The sequence below is a fragment of the Carcharhinus amblyrhynchos genome, chromosome 3 (assembly GCF_965287045.1).
Source record: "Carcharhinus amblyrhynchos chromosome 3, sCarAmb.v2.hapA, whole genome shotgun sequence".
In the NCBI taxonomy this organism is placed as follows: domain Eukaryota; kingdom Metazoa; phylum Chordata; class Chondrichthyes; order Carcharhiniformes; family Carcharhinidae; genus Carcharhinus; species Carcharhinus amblyrhynchos.
In genome coordinates, this window is record NC_137326.1 from 68805229 (window position 1) to 68822667 (window position 17439).

At 45.3% G+C, this 17439-nt stretch overlaps 1 protein-coding gene across 1 annotated transcript in view; it reads left to right on the forward strand.

Moving 5' to 3' along the window:
- Nucleotides 1–17439, forward strand: part of LOC145340550 (ephrin type-B receptor 1) — a 555098-nt gene that overhangs the window by 449333 nt on the left and 88326 nt on the right. The window contains exon 7 of the mRNA XM_080185026.1: nt 9226–9388. Coding sequence (XP_080041152.1) covers nt 9226–9388 — 163 coding nt within the window. The remainder of the gene's footprint in view (nt 1–9225; nt 9389–17439) is intronic.

Consider the following 17439-nt stretch of genomic DNA (forward strand, 5'->3'; position numbering starts at 1 on the left):
TATAGCAAGATATAGGTAGGTTGGAGGCTTGGACAGAGAGATGGCAGGTGGAGTTTAATCTGGACAAATGTGAGGTAATGCATTTTTGAAGGTCTAATAAAGATAGGAAATATACAGTAAATGGCAGAACGCTTAAGAGTATTGATAGGCAAAGGGACCTGGGTGTACAGGTATACAGGTCACTGAAACTGGCGACGCAGGTGGAGAATCATAGAATCATAGAAAACTATAGCACAAACAGGCCCTTCGGCCCACAAGTTGCGCTGATCTTATCTCTACCTACTCGGCTATAGAATCATAGAAAACTGCAACGCAAACAAAAGGTAGTCAAGAAGGCATACGGCGTGCTTGCCTTCATCATCCAGGGCATTGAGTTTAAAAATTGGCAAGTCATGTTGCAGCTTTCTAGAACCTTAGTTAGGCCGCACTTGGAATATAGCGTTCAATTCTGCCCGCCACACTATCAGAAGGATGTGGAGACATTGGAGAGGGTACAGGAAAGATTTACCAGGATGTTGCCTGGAATAGAAGACATTAGCTATGAGGAGAGCTTGGAGAATCTTAATTTGTTTTCAATGGAATGACGGAGGTTGATGGGTGACCTTGTAGAAGTCTACAAGATTATGAGGGGCATGGACATAGTGGATAGTCAGAAACTTTTTCCTAGTGTGGAAGAGTCAATTACTAGAGGGCATAGGTTTAAGGTGCGAGGAACAAGATATAAAGGAGATGTATGAGGCAAGTTTTTTACACAGAAGGTGATGGGTGCCTGGAACTTGCTGCTGGGGGAGGTAGTGGAAGCAGATACGATAGTGAGTTTTAAGAGCGTCTTGACAAATATACGAATAGGACGGGAAAGGAGGGATACGGTCCCCGCAAGGGTAGGGGGTTTTAGTTCAGTCGGGCGGCATGATATGTGCAGGCTTCAATGGCTGAAGGACCTGTTCCTGGCTGTAATTTTCTTTGTTCTTTGTTGTTCTTTGTTCAAGGATTTATCAGTTTTTCTTTCAAATGTTATTATTGGAGTTGCTCATCCCACACTTTCAGAGAGAACTTTCCAGTTCAGTCTGAGTTCAAAGTCACCTGATTACAAACTAAAACAACTTCATGAGGAGGCTGACAAGTTAAACCACAGGACTGGCCTACATGCATTTGGGATATGAAATATCTTTGGTGTGTACTAGTTGTTTGAAATGCACCAACCTACATGTGCTTATTTATACAAACCTCTTCCCAGTTTTTTAATTGCATTGTTCAGCCTGATCAGTTCAGTAGACTGGAATAAGAAGCAACAATGTGTGGCATTTTTCAGCTGTGTAGTCCCAGTTACTCTGTTCAAAGAAGAGCAGCAAAACTCTCCCTGTTGTTCTGGCCAATATTTTGACTTCGACCAGATTATCTGGCCATTATCACATGGCTGTTTGTGGGATCTTACTGTGCGTAAACTGACAGCTGTATTTCCTACATCACAAATGTCACATGAACAATGAAGTAAAGGTGTTACAGTGGAAGAAGAATTTGAACAGGGCAATCTTTGCACGCGAGGGGAGATCTGTAGCGGCCATACAAGTTAAGAGTGCCAGTGGGCAGTGTGAAGGTGAAGAGTATGCTAATGTTCAAGGTGGGAAGAGGAGGGAGGGGTGCCTGGTGTAGTGCCTTTACTGTCCTACTGAGGATGTGGACTGTCTCAGTCCTGGGGATGAGGGGTTCTGCAGAATCAGTGCCACCTAATCTCCAGCTTGGTGGCTTAGTGTCCCTCTTACCCAAGCAGACTGTTAATCCTCAATGTCCCATAGTGGGATTGGAGATCTGAATAAGTGAAGTTGTGCATTAAAAGCAAAATACAGTGGATGTTGGAAACATGAAATAAAAACAGAAAATTCTGGAAAAACTCAGCACGTTTGGCAGAATTTCTCCCTCTCTAGCTCTGAAGGACAGTCATGCAGAGTTCACAGAATCCTGACAGTGTAGAAGGAAGCCTTTGGCCCATTGAGTCTGCACTGATTCTGCTAAAGAGCATCCTATTCAGGCCCACCCCCACCCTGTCCCGTAACACATGGCCAGTCCACCCAACCTACATATCTTTGGACTGTGGGAGGAAACTGGAGCATCCAGATGAAACTCACGCAGACACTGACACTGGTAGAGAATCCCACCCTTCCACCTCCTCTAACCTAATTATAAGTGTGAGGGAAGTTTTTTTTTATATTTTTACTTTTCTGCTGGTAATTGATTCAGGGATGGCAGTTCAGGCTGTAAGCTGCATCTCCTGTGGGATGTATGTAGTGAGGGACTCCCACAGTGTTTCAGGTGATTTTACTTGTGGGAAGTGTGTTAGATTGCAGTTTCTGGAGGAGCGTGTAAAGGAGCTGGAAGGGGAATTAGAGGAGCTCCGTATAATTCGGGAAGTGGAGCAGGACATAGAAAGGAGTTATAAGGAGATAGTCACTCCTAGGAATAAGTCTTGGGTCACTGCCAGGAAGAGGGGCAAAAAGCAGTTGGGGGGACAATCCCCTGGGGCTGTTCCCCTCCAAAATAGGTTTTCGGTCCTGGAGGCTACAGTTGAGGAGAAATCAACTGGGGATAGCCAAAGGGAGCAGGTCTCTGGGGGTGAGCCTATTGGCAAGCCTCAGGTGGTTAGGGGTAAGAGATTGGGCCTCGTGATTGGGGACTCCACAGTTATGGGGACGGATAGGAGAGTTGGAGGTAAGGGTAGGGACTCTGGGCTGGTGTGTTGCCTACCAGGGGCTGGGGTCCAGGATGTATCAGACAGAGTATTCAGGACTCTTAGGGGAGAGGGAGATCAACCCCAAGTTATAGTTCATGTGGGGACACATGACATAGGGAGATTAAGGGAAGGGGATATTAAGCAAAGATTTATGGAGTTGGGGTGGAAACTAAAGGTGAAGTCAGAAAGAGTAGTTATATCTGGACTCTTGCCTGTGCCACGGGATAGTTTAGAGAGGAATAGGGAGAGGGAAAGCTTGAACTCGTGGCTGAGGGGATGGTGCAGGAGGGAGGGGTTCAGGTACTTGAGCAATTGGGGCTCATTCTGGGGAAGGTGGGACCTCTATAAGAGGGATGGTCTACACCTGAACCAGAGGGGAATCAATATCCTGGGGGGTAAATTTGCAAAAGCGATGCAGGAAGGTTTAAACTGATTCGGAGGGGGGGAGGGATAGTGAGGAAAGGGGGTGAAAGTGAGGGGGGCATAGTTGGGGAATACAAGGCACGGCATAGTGGGGGTGGGGCGGAGCAGGGTTTGAAATGCGTGTACTTTAATGCGAGGAGTATTCGCAATAAAGTGGATGAACTTGCAGCGTGGATCAGTACCTGGGACTTTGATGTTGTGGCCATTTCTGAGACATGGATAGAGCAGGGTCAGGAATGGATGTTGCAGGTTCCGGGGTACAAATGCTTTAGTCGGAGTAGAGAAGAAGGTAGAAGGGGGGGTGGGGTAGCATTGCTAGTCAAGGACTGTATCACAGTGTCGGAGAGAAAGTTTGATGAGGACTTGTCAGTTGAGGTAGTATGGGCGGAGATTAGAAATAGGAGAGGAGAGGTCACCCTGTTGGGAGTCTTTTATAGACCTCCTAAAAGTTCTAGAGAGGTTGAGGAAAGGATTGCGGAGACAATCCTGGTTAGGAGTGAAAGTAATAGGGTAATTGTTATGGGGGACTTTAACTTTACGAATATTGATTGGAGTTGCTATAGTTCTAGCTCGCTAGAGGGGTCAGTGTTTGTACAAAGCGTGCAGGAAGGTTTTTTGTCTCAGTATGTAGACAGGCCAACTAGAGGTGAGGCTATATTGGATTTGGTGCTGGGAAATGAGCCAGACCAGGTGCTAGACTTGGAAGTTGGTGTGCATTTTGGTGATAGTGACCACAATTCGGTTACGTTCACCTTAGTGATGGGAAGAGATAGGCATGAACCTCGGGTCAGCAATTTTAGCTGGGGTAAGGGCGATTATGAGGCTATCAGGAGTGAATTAGGAAGCATGGATTGGATTAGGGGATTACAGGGACTGGGAACGTCTGAAATGTGGAGTTTTTTCAAGGAGCAGCTACTGCGAGTCCTTGATAGGTATGTCCCTGTCAGGCATGGTGGATTTGGTAGATCTAGGGAACCGTGGTGCACTAAAAGAGTTGAGTCGATGGTTAAAAAGAAAAAGGAGGCTTATGTTCGGATGAGATTGGAGGGCTCAGATAGTGCACTAGAAAGCTTTAGATTGGCTAGGAGGGAGTTGAAGAGTGAGTTGAGAAGGGCTAAAAGAGGACATGAGAAGACTTTGGCTGATAGGATTAAGGAGAATCCTAAGGCGTTCTATAGGTATGTCAAGAACAGAAGGTTGGTCAGGGCAAGATTAGGGCCAGTTACAGACAGCAGGGGGAAGTTGTGTGTGGAACCGGAGGAGATTGGAGAAGTATTGAACCAATATTTCTCTTCGGTGTTCACGCAGGGGGACATGAATATAGCTGAGGAGGACATTGGGTTGCAGGGGTGTAAAATAGACAGTATTACGGTTGATAAAGGGGATGTGCTGGAAATTCTTGAGGGGCTGAAAATAGATAAGTCCCCTGGTCCGGATGGGATCTACCCTAGGATTCTCTGGGAGGCTAGAGAGGTGATTGCAGAGCCTCTGGCTCAGATCTTCAGGTCGTCATTGGTCTCTGGTGTAGTCCCGGAGGATTGGAGGATAGCGAATGTTGTCCCATTGTTTAAGAAGGGGAACAGAGACTTTGCTGGGAATTATAGACCGGTGAGTCTTACTTCTGTTGTGGGCAAGGTTTTAGAAAAAATTATTAGGGATAGGATTTATAGTTATTTGGAGTGTAATAAATTGATTAGAAATAGTCAGCATGGTTTTGTAGCGGGTAGGTCGTGCCTTACTAACCTTATTGAGTTTTTTGAGAAGGTGACCAAAGAGGTGGATGGGGGCAAGGCAGTTGACGTGGTATACATGGATTTTAGTAAGGCATTCGATAAGGTTCACCATGGTAGGCTTCTGCAGAAAATGCAGATGTATGGGATTGTGGGTAATCTAGGAAGTTGGATCAGGAATTGGCTATCAGATAGGAGACAGAGGGTGGTGGTGGATGGTAAATATTCATCATGGAGTACAGTTACGAGTGGTGTGCCTCAGGGATCTGTTTTGGGGCCACTGTTGTTTGTAATTTTTATTAATGATCTGGATGAGGGTATAGTTGGGTGGATTAGTAAATTTGCTGATGACACCAAAATTGGAGGTGTGGTAGATTGTGAGGAAGGGTGTCATAGTCTGCAGGGAGACTTAGATAGGTTGCAGAGCTGGGCCGAGAGGTGGCGGATGGAATTTAATGCGGAGAAGTGTGAGGTAATTCACTTTGGTAGGAGCAACAGATGTGTCGAGTATAGGGCTAACGGGAGGACTTTGAATAGTGTGGATGAACAGAGGGATCTAGGTGTGTGTGTACATAGATCCCTGAAAGTTGGGAATCAAGTAGATAAGGTTGTTAAGAAGGCGTACGGTGTCTTGGCGTTTATTGGTAGGGGGATTGAATTTAGGAGTCGCAGTGTAATGTTGCAACTGTACACTACTCTAGTGCGGCCGCACTTGGAGTACTGTGTGCAGTTCTGGTCCCCGCATTACAAGAAGGATGTGGAGGCGTTGGAGAGGGTGCAGAGGAGGTTTACTAGGATGGTGCCTGGTATGGTGGGGAGGTCCTATGAGGAGAGACTGAGGGATTTAGGGTTGTTTTCGTTGGAAAGAAGGCGGCTAAGAGGGGATCTTATTGAAACATATAAGATGATTAGAGGTTTAGATAGGGTGGATAGTGATAGCCTTTTTCCTCGGATGGAGAAGGCTAGCACGAGGGGGCATGGCTTTAAATTAAGGGGGGGTAGCTACAGGACGGATGTCAGGGGTAGGTTCTTTACCCAGCGGGTGGTGAGGGATTGGAATGCCCTGCCTGCTGCGGTTGTAAATGCGTCTAGTTTGGGGGCGTTTAAGAGATCTCTGGATAGGTTTATGGACGAAAAGGGATTGGTATAGGCTAGTGTGTCATTGTTTTTGTAACTGGTCGGCGCAACATCGTGGGCCGAAGGGCCTGTTCTGCGCTGTAATGTTCTATGTTCTATGTTCTATGACACAGGGAGAACTTGCAAACTCCACATAGGCAGCCATTGGAATCAAACCCAGATCGCTGGCGCTATGAGGCAGCAGTGCTAACCACTATCTCTCTCCATAGATGATGCCAGACCTGCTGAGTTCATCCAGCATTTTCTGATTTTTATTATGCAAGTGAAGTTGTGTGTTCTGCCCCTCATATGCGAACAGAGAATTTGGTGTTCATTCAAATCTCTGTTTACAGCAGCAAGATCGGATAATCCCAGCTGCCAAAGAGGTTGGAGAATTTCAGCTGATATCTTTGGTAGCACAGCTCTTCCCTAAACTATCAGACTGGACTGTGTGCTTTGGTCGCTCTCAGTCGATAGTACTAATGCTGGGCTATGATGCAAAAGATTTCAAGGCACTATTCAAAGAAGAACAGGCAGTTATGTCAACCTCATGCCCAACATTCAGCCTTCAATTAACATTACTGTCTCACTGACTCATCATGCCTCACTAACTTGATCAGGTTTTTCAATGAAGTGACAAAGATGATTGATGAGATTAGGGCAGTGGATGTTGTCTACGTGGACTTCAGTAAGGCCTTTGACAAGGTCCCTCATGGCAGACTGGTGCAGAAGGTAAAGTCGCATGGGATCAGAGGTGAGCTGGCAAGGTGGATACAAAAACTGGCTCAGTCATAGAAGACACAGGGTAACAGTGAAAGGGTGTGTTTCTGAATGAAGGGACAAGTAGCGCTCCTCAGGAATCAGTGCTGGGACTTTTGCTGTTTGTAATATATATATAAATGATTTGAAGGAAAATGTAACTGGTTTGATTAGTAAGTTTGCGGGCGACAGAAAGGTTGGTGGATTTGCGGGTGGTGATGAGGGCCATCAGAGGATACAGCAGGATATGGAATGGTTGGAGGCTTGGGTGGAGAGATGGCACATGCGGTTTAATCTGGAAAAATGGGAGGTAATGCATTTTGGAAGGTCTAATTCAGATAGGAAATATACAGTAAATGGCAGAACCTTTAAGAGTATTGATAGGCAGAGGGATCTGGGTGTACAGGGACACAGATCACTGAAAGTGGCAATGCAGGTGGAGAAGATAGTCAATAAGGCATACAGCATGCTTGCCTTCATCAGCTGGGGCACTGAGTTTAAAAATTGGCAAGTCATATTGCTGCTTTATAGAACCTTAGTTTGGCCACACTTGGAATAGAGTGTTCAATTCTGCTCGTCACACTACCAGAAGGATGTGGAGACTTGGAGAGGATACAGAAAAGATTTACCAGGATGTTGCCTGGTATGGAGGGCAATACTTATGAGGAAAGGTTGGAGAAATTTGGTTTGTTCTCAGTGGAACAATAGATGTTGAGGGGTGACCTGATAGTAGTCTACAAGATTCTGAGGGGCATGAGCAGAGTGGATAGTCAGAAGCTTTTTCCCAGGGCTAAAGATTCAATTACTAGGGGGCATAGGTTTAAGGTGCGAGGAGCAAGATTTAAAAGAGATGTACAAGGCAAGTTTTTTATCCAGAGGGTGGTTGGTGCCTGGAACTCACTGATGGAGGATATAGTGGAAGCAGATACAACGGTGAGTTTTAAGGGGCACCTTGACAAATTTAATGAATAGGATGACAATGGAGGGATATGGTCCCTGGAAGGGTAGGGGGTTTTAGTTCAGTCAGGCAGTATGGTCGGTACAGGTTTGAAGGGCCAAAGGGCCTGTTCCTGTGCTGTAATTTTCTTTGTTCTTTGAAAGAGATAACTTTGTTGGTTATGTTTTTACTGTTCGTGGGATCTTGTGGTGCAAAAAAATGACTGTGACCAAAGAGGTTGATTATCAAATTCCTTCCAACGTGTGGGAGTAGGTCAGAATGGGAGAGACTCCCGGTCAGCCAGACTTGATGCGGAGTGGCACCCTTTAAGCTATAAGCCTCCGGCAACAGGAAAGCAACCTGTTTCAGTAATTAGCTCACTACGGGAACAGATGAAAGTCTGCCTTGTGCACCATTAGATGTGGGAAGAGGAACAAACAACAACACTTTAATACGGAAGTGAAGAGAACTATCAATCATCAAAGGATTGTTAGTCTATGCAATTCTCTTTCCAAGGAGCATTGGAGACTGTAACGTCATTGAATATGTTTAAGGCTGAATTAGACAGATTTTTGATTGACAAGGCAATCAAAAAATGTAGGGGAGAGACATGAGAATGGAGTTGAGGCCACACTTAGATTAATCATGATTACCAGGTGAGTCTGGAGTTTGCACATTCTCCTCATGTCTGCGTGGGTTTCCTCCATGTGCTCCAGTTTCCTCTCTCAGTCCAAAGAAGTGTGGGTTAGGTTGATTGGCCATGCTAATAATTGTCCCTTAGTATCCTGAGATGTGTAGTAAAAGGGATTAGTGGGTAAATGTGTAGGGATATGGGGGTAGGGCCTGGGTGGGATTGTGGTCAGTGCAGACACGATGGACCAGATGGCCTCTTTCTGCACTGTATGATTCTATGAGTCAGGGACTACTCCATCTAATTCAGATGTTCACATGTATGTTTGTTTGTATGTCCCCATGTACTCAGAAAATGATTTATTCTATTTCCTGTTAGCCAACTAATCCTCTTTCCTTGCTAAAAAGTTACTCTCAACACAATAAACTGTTATTTTGTGAAGTAACCTTTCACGTGGCACTTTGCTGAATGTCTTTTTTGAAAACCACGTACACCACATCTACAGGTTCTCCTTTAATCACATTGCTTGTTATTCCCTTGAGGAATTCTAATAACTTGGTCAAATACAATTTCCCTTTCACAAAATGATGTTAACTCTACCTGATTGTAAATAAAGAACCTGATGCAGTTAAGGAGAATGTCTTTTACTCAGCCAGTTGTTCTGTGGATTGGTCTTCCCAAAGCAGAGGTGGAAGCAGGTTCAATAGTAAGTTGCAAAAAGGAATTTGAGAAGTCCTTGATGAGGAGAAGTCTGCAAGAATACAAGGAAAGCACAGAGGGCAATGGGACTAATTGGATAGCCCTTTCGAAGGGCCAGCACAGATAGAATGGGCCGAATGATCTCATTTGGTGTTGTGTGATTATATGATTAAGAACTGGATGTTTTTCCCTTGTTTTTCAGGATCAGAATGAATACAACTGTTCAGTGGTGAAGAGCCTGACGAACACAGCTCGCATCGATGGTCTGCGGCCTGGCATTGTGTACGTGGTGCAGGTGCGAGCCAGGACCGTGGCTGGCTTCGGAAAGTACAGCGGCAAAATGTGCTTCCAAACACTGACAGATGGTAAGCTTGGCAGGGGAGGATGCTGCCGAGGGAAACAGATTACAATAATGGCAAAGCTCCTAATTGACTGGAGGAGTTAAAATTTGTCAGTAGCCAATCTCTGACAGCCTGGGGAAGCAGGAACTAAAACAAGAAAGGAAACAAATCCAAATCTGCCTTGATATATTATTTGATGTTTTCCATCCTGTGGTTTTCCCATTTCTTCTACACTTGAGATTCCTGGCTTGACAATCTTCCAAGCTCTTGGGATTGTGGAATAACGGTGCCAGGAATTCACTCGCGGGTGAGAGGACTGGCATTGCCATCCCACCTCCAGCCACCTGCGCTGAATTGGTGTCTATCAGCACAGATGATCATTCACTGCCCCTGATGTTGGACTTTGCAGATGAGCAATGGTGTGTGTGGATATCCAAGAGTACCAACTATCCCAGCCTCTGTCCCTCCAGCTGTTTTTTTACAGCTGTTTAAAAAAAAACACTCCTTCTGAACAAAAACGAAAGCCATTGTGTGAAAGAGGAAATGCCATCTATGGAACCTTTTTTTATTCATTGACAGGATGTGGGCATTTATTGTTCACCCCTGAGGGCATTTAAGAGTCAACCACATTGCTGTGGTTCTGGAGTCACATGTAGGCCAGACCAGGTGAGAGCGGCAAATTTCCTTCCCAAAAGGACATTAGTGAAACAAATGGGGTTTTATGACAATGGCTGCATGGTCATCATTCGACTTTTAGTTTCAGATTTTTATTGAATTAGAATTTCATCATCTGCTCTGAGATTTGAACTCAGGTCCCAAAGGCATTACCCTGGGTCTCTGGATTACTAGTCCAGTGACCATACAACTACACCACTGCCTCCCAAAAGAGAGATTTTAGGGATAAGGGGTGTTTTCCATTTTTTTGATCTGCAATTGGGAAGTTTCACTAGAATATTGGTCACAGAGGGCTACAGGACTATTACATTGTCTATCAGATTTTCTCTGCATTGGAAGTAACATTGGGTGAATGTCCCCTGCTCCTCTTTAACAATTGCCTTGATTTCCTTTACATCTGCCTGGACAAGCAAACACACCTCTGCTTTTTAGCCTATCATCTGAAAGATGGCACCTCTGACAGTGTAATGCTCTCACTGAACAGTTTAGAGAGATTTTGTCCTGAATAGCTGGGGAAGGCTTGGTACCATGACCGTCCAACTCAGCAATGACAATATACATAACTGAACCAAGCTGATATTGACATATTGGTAGGCACACCTAGTGATCGGAGTTAAACCTCAGCAGAATTCACCATTGGAGCAGCAAATAATAAGACTTCTGCCCCGGTCATAGACTGATCTGTGCTCACCAAACACCAATGTCCTGTCAACAAATTTTGAAAGGATTGCTGATGACAATCTGGTTATCTTTCATTAAAAAAATCAGATCAATTCTTGCAAATGTCAAAATGCAGACATTTACTAGTCAGCACAGTGTAATTGTTCAGTAGAATACTGCGCTACTAGAAAATCATTTGCACAGAATTTTATAGAATACACAGCAGAGAAACAGGCCATTCGGCCCAACAGGTCCAGTGCTAGTAATTCTGCTCCATTCAAACCTTTTATGATCCTTTCTCATTTAACTCTATCAATAGCCATGATTCTTCATTAAAAAATCAAAGTGCTGCTGCCATTGAGAAAACTGGAATGTTTCCACTGGTGCTGGCAGCGCTAATCTGGTGGGATTCAACCACTGTTTGTTGAGAAAGAAATCCCCAATAAGAAACAAGTTGGCCAGCCCAGCTTCACAGAGATTGGGTGCCATTTTTAATCAGTGTCCTAATCTCAGAGTTAAAAGACAGGCCTTCCTTCCTCCCATGGAAATAGCAACCACCGCCCAGACCAACAGAGCATCCCAAACCACCACCACTGAAAGGCAGTCTCCCCTCACCATTAAATATATGGGTCATCCTCCACCTCCCCTCCCCCACCCACCATTAAAAAAACCACACAAGCACAATGGTGACCAACCGCGCCGCCCCCCCCCACCCCCTTTGCAGTCAAGGAGACACTCCAATATGGAGTCACCAAAGACCCCCACCCCTCTTCCAGATGATTTGGGGCCATGGATTTTAATATGACCAGGCTACATCAAAGGTTTTATGAAACACTGACTTTAATGAAGATTTTTTACCAGTTTGCTGTCTGAAATCGGCATCTTGAGAGTGATCACCATGTTTTCCAGGGCAACAAGGAGAAGTCCAGCCATGAGACCACCATCATGGGGGAGACCCTCATGGTCAAGCCTTTGCCCCTGCTCCCTCCCCAGCCCAAGTCCCTCTAAACTCCTCTCTGCAGCCTGGCAGTGGCGCAGTAGCCCAAGGGCACATTTGGAGATTGTACTCACCTCCTTGTCCTACCCTCAGAGTCCGCTGTTTGGGGGGTAGTCATGGGTGAGGCGACATTGCAGGAAGGGATTGAATCAGGATTCCAACTAATAGCATTCAAATCTATTTAAATAGCTGAATTTTGCTAGTACAGCGGGCCGGAAGACTGGGAATAGGATTGATGCCCAGCGGGAATCCCAATCTGGCCCTTTCATCTGATTCAACAGACCAGTGGGATTCCCAGCTGGGTCTAGTGGCCCCAGAGAATCCTTTCAGTGTGTCCTTCAATTCCCTTCTCCCTCATGTGCTTATCCTCTTAAATGGACCTATTCTATTCACTTTAACTACTCCTTGTGATAGTGAATTACACCAGTTTCTGAGTCAAGGCATTTCTCCTGAAAAATAAGCTGTGGCTCAGTTCGCTGCACCCTCCTTTCTGAGTCACAAACTACTGCTTTTAAGTCCCACTCCAGTGCAGCACTAAGTCAGAAGTGTTGTGTATCAGATGAAGACCCCCAACTGCTTACTCTAACAGGAGTATAATTTGAAAGCAGGGCAGGGGAGTTTTCCCTGGCATCCTGGACAGAATTTATCCCTCAGTCAAGATCACAGAAAGACAGATAATCTGATCATTATCATGTTGTTTGTGGCAGCTTGCTGTGCACAAATTGGTTGCTGCATATCCTATAGTGACTACAATTAAACAGTACTTAATTGGCTGTAGAGCAATTTGAGATGTCCAGTGACTGCGAAAAGCACTTTATAAATGGAAGTCTATGTTTTCCTTTCTGAATTCCCTGTTGAATTTCATAGTGACTTTCATGTGTTGATGGCGTCTTATTATGATCCTTTACAAGTGGAAATGTTCTATCAGAACCTTTTAAATACCATCGTTAGGCCGTCCCTCAGCCTCTTTTTCAAGAAGAAAGATATCTATTTATCCTTTCCTCAGTTATAACTTCACAGTTCTGGTATTATCTTTATAAATCTTTTTTGTACGTCTTCCTGTGTGTCTCTATTCTTTTTATAATAATGGCAACCAGGACCATGCACAGTACTTCAAACATGGTCTTACCAAAATTCAATTTGAGCACAAATTCTCTCTCTAGAAATGAACCCTGGTGAATGATTGACCTATCACCTTGCTGATCTATGTCACCACTTTCAGTGATTTGTGTATGACGTTTCAAGATTCCTACATTCTCTACCCCATTTAGATTTTTATTTTCCAAGCAATGTGTGATTTTTCTCCATACTCCATCTGCTCATTCCCACAATGTGTCGAGCCCGAAGTCACTGGGGAAAATGTTGATCTTCCTGCTGATGCTCTGATGTGTTAGAAAGGATTTTCCGAGACACTGACTAACAACATACCTGATTTTTATTCTGTTAGGAGAAATAGAACATAGAACAGTACAGCACAGTACAGGCCCTTCGACCCTCAATGTTGTGCCGAGCTATGTCCAATCCCAAGATCAAGCTATCCCACTCCCTATCATTCTGGCGTGCTCCATGTGCCTATCCAATAACCGCTTGAAAGTTCCTAAAGTGTCTGACTCCACTATCACAGCAGGCAGTCTATTCCACACCCCAACCACTTTGAGTGAAGAATCTACTTCGGACATCTCTCCTATATCTCCCACCATGAACCTTATAGTTATGCCCCCTAGTAACAGCTACATCCACCCGAGGAAATAGTCTCTGCACGTCCACTCTATCTATCCCTCTCATCATCTTATAAACCTCTATTAAGTCACCTCTCATCCTCCTCTGCTCCAAAGAGAAAAGCCCCAGCTCCCTCAACCTTTCTTCGTAAGACCTACCCTCCAAACCAGACAGCATCCTGGTAAATCTCCTCTGCACTCTCTCCAATGCTTCCACATCCTTCTTATAGTGAGGTGACCAGAACTGAACACAATATTCCAAATGTGGTCTCACCAACATCCGGTATAGTTGCAGCATAACCCCACAGCTCTTAAACTCAAATCCCCTGGTAATAAATGCTAACACACTATAAGCCTTCTTCACAGCTCTATCCACTTGAGTGGCAACCTTCAGAGATCTGTGGATATGAACCCCAAGACCAGTCTGTTCCTCCACATTCCTTAGAACCCTGCCGTTGACCCTGTAATTTACATTCAAGTTTGTCCTACCAAAATGAATCACCTCACACTTATCAGGGTTAAACTCCATCTGCCACTTTTCTGCCCAGCTTTGCATCCTATCAATGTCTGTTTACAGCCTGTAAAAGCCCTCCACCTCATCTACTACTCCACCAATCTTGGTGTCATCAGCAAATTTACTGACCCACCCTTCAGCCCCCTCTTCCCAGTCATTGATAAAAATCACAAATAGCAGAGGACCCAGCACTGACCCTGTGGTACACCGCTGGTAAATGACCTCCAGTCTGAAAATTTTCCTTCCACCTCTGTCTTCTATGATACAGCCAGTTACTTATCCAATCGGCTAAATTTCCTTCTATCCCACACATCCTTATCTACTTCATGAGCCTAGAATGGGGAACCTTATCAAACGCCTTACTAAAATCCATATATATGACATCAACTGCTCTCCCTTTGTCCACACACTTAGTTACCTCCTCAAAGAATTCAATCAAATTTGTGAGGCAGGACTTACCCCTCACGAAACCGTGCTGACTATCCCGGATTAAACTGAATCCTTCCAAATGGTCATAAATCCTATCTGTCAGGACCCTTTCCATTAACCTACCGACCACCAAAGTAAGACTAACTGGCCAATAATTACCAGGGTCATTCCTATTTCCTTTCTTGAAAAGAGGAACAACATTCGCCACTCTCCAGTCCTCTGGCACTGTCCCCGTGATGTGGGTATGCTGGCGTTGGACTGCCGTAAACACAGTAAAAAGTCTGACAACACCAGTAATCTCTAAACTGTCTGTGCTTTATATGTTCTGTCTGAGGCCAGAACTCTCCATTCACCTGACGAAGAGGGAAACCTCGAAAGCTTGTGAGTCCATTATCAAATAAATCGTTTGGACTAAAACCTGGTGTTGTCAGACTTTTTACTGTCCCCGTGGACAGTGAGGACCCAAAGATCAAAGCTAAAGGCTCCTCAATCTCATCCCTTGCCTCCCAAAGTATCCTAGGATGTATTCCATCTGGCCCAGGGGACTTATCCACCCTCAGGTTTTTCAAAATTGCTAATACATCTTCCCTCAGAACATCTACCTCCTCCATCCTATCAGCCTGTATCACGCACTCATCCTCAAAAACATGGCCCCTCTACTTAGTGAACACTGAAGAAAAGTATTCATTCATCGCATCACCTATCTCTTCTGACTCCATGCACAAGTTTCCACTACTATCCTTGACTGGCCCTAACCTTACCCTGGTCATTCTTTTATTTCTCACATAAGAGTAAAAAGCCTTGGGGTTTTCTTTTATCTGACCCGCCAAGGACTTCTCATGCCCCCTCCGAGCTCTCCTAAGCCCTTTCTTTGACTCATTCCTAGCTACCTTGTAACCCTCAAGCAACCCAACTGAACCTTGTTTTTTCACCCTTACATACGCTTCCATTTTCCTCCGAACAAGACATTCAACCTTCTTTGTGAACCATGGTTCCCTCACTCGGCCATTTCCTCCCTGCCTGATGGGGACATACCTATCAAGGACACACAGTATTTGTTCCTTGAAAAAGCTCCACTTTTCGTTTAAGAACATAAGAAATAGGAGCAGGAGTAGGCCATCTAGCCCTTCGAGCCTGCCCCGCCATTCAATAAGATCATGGCTGTTCTGTCGTGGCTCAGTTCCACATTCCCGCCCTCTCCCCATAACCCTTAATCCCCTCTCTTATCAAAAACCCATCAACCCGCGTCTTAAAAATATTTAGCGAGGTAGCCTCCACCACTTCAACGGGCAGAGAATTCCAGAGATTCACCATCCTTTGAGTGAAGAAGCTCTTCCTCAACTCCGTTCTAAACCGCCCCCCCTTTATCTTGCGGTTTGTGCCCATACCTGACAGTTTCTGCTCCCATCTTATGCTCCCTAATTCCCGGCTGATCACACCATCGTTACCCCTGCCCCAGTTATAAATCTTGCCCTGCCGTGTGACCCTATCCCTCTCCATTGCGAAAATGTGGTCACTATCTCCAAAGTGCTCTCCCACAAACAAACCTAACACTTGGCCTGGTTCATTACCCAGTACCAAGTCCAATGTGGCCCCACCTCTTGTCGGCTTATCCAGTATTGTGTTAGGAAACTCTCCTGCACACACTGTACAAAAAGTGTCCCATCCGAACTATTTGACCTATAAAGGTTCCAATCAATATTTGGAAAGTTAAAGTCACCCATGATAACTACCCTGTGACCTCCACATCGATCCATAATCTGCTTTGTCATTTCCTCCTCCACATCTCTATTACTATTTGGGGGCCTATAGAAAACTCCTAACAACGTGACCAATCCTTTCCTGTTTCTAACTTCAGCCCATATTACCTCAGTAGGCACATCGCCCTCGAAATGCCTTTCAGCAGCAGTTAAACTATCCTTGATTAACAATGCTACTCCTCCACCTCTTTTACCGCCTTCCCTACTCTTACTGAAACATCTATACCCCGGAACTGCCAACAACCATTCCTGTCCCTGTTCTAACCATGTCCCTGTAATGGCCACAACATCATAGTCCCAAGTACCAATCCAAGCTCCAAGTTCACCCACCTTATTCCTGATGCTCCTTGCATTGAAGTAGATACACTTCAACCCACCATCCTGTCTGCCTGTACACTCCTGTGACTTTAGTACCTTCCTCAGTACCTCGCGACCCTCAACACTGGCTATTGGACTACATCTCATTTTCCCATCCCCCTGACAAATTAATTTAAACCCTCCCGAAGAGCCGACACAAATTTCCCTCCCAGGATATTAGTGTCTCTCTGGTTCAGGTGCAAACGGTCCTGTTTGTACAGGTCCCACCTTCCCCAGAATGTGCTCCAATTATCCAAGTAAATGAAACCCTCTCTCCTACACCATCCCTGCAGCCACATGTTACTCTGCACTCTCTCCCTGTTCCTCAACTCACTAGCACTCGGCACCGGCAACAAACCAGAGACGACAACATGCTTTGTCCTAGCTTTCAGCCTAGCTCCCTAAATTCCTGTTTTAAATCCCCATTCCCCCTTCTACCTACGTCATTGGTAGCGATGTGCGCCATGACCTGCGACTGATCCTCCTCCCCCTTAAGGATTTTGAAAACACGGTCCGACATATGATGGACTCTTGCACCTGGGAGGCAGCATACCATCCGTGAGTCTCTTTTGCTGCCGTAGAACCCCCTGCCTGTCCCTCTAACCATTGTGCCCCCAATTACTAATGCCATCCTGCTCTCCTCCCTTCCCTTCTGAGGCACAGGGACAGACTCAGTGCTTGAAGTCTGGTCACTCTGGCTTACTGCTGGTAGATCATCCCCCTCAATAGTGTCCAACACAGAATACTTGTTACTGAGGGGAACAGCCACAGGGGATCCCCGCACTGGCTGCTTTCTCCCAACCCCTCTCACTGTCACCCATCTATTTTCATTTATTGGAGTCTCCAGATCCCTGCAGCTTTTATCTATGATCACCTCTGCCTCCCAAATGATCCGAAGTTCATCCAGCTCCAGCTCCAGTTCCCTAACGCGGTTTTTAAGGAGCTGGAGATGGGTGCACTTCCCA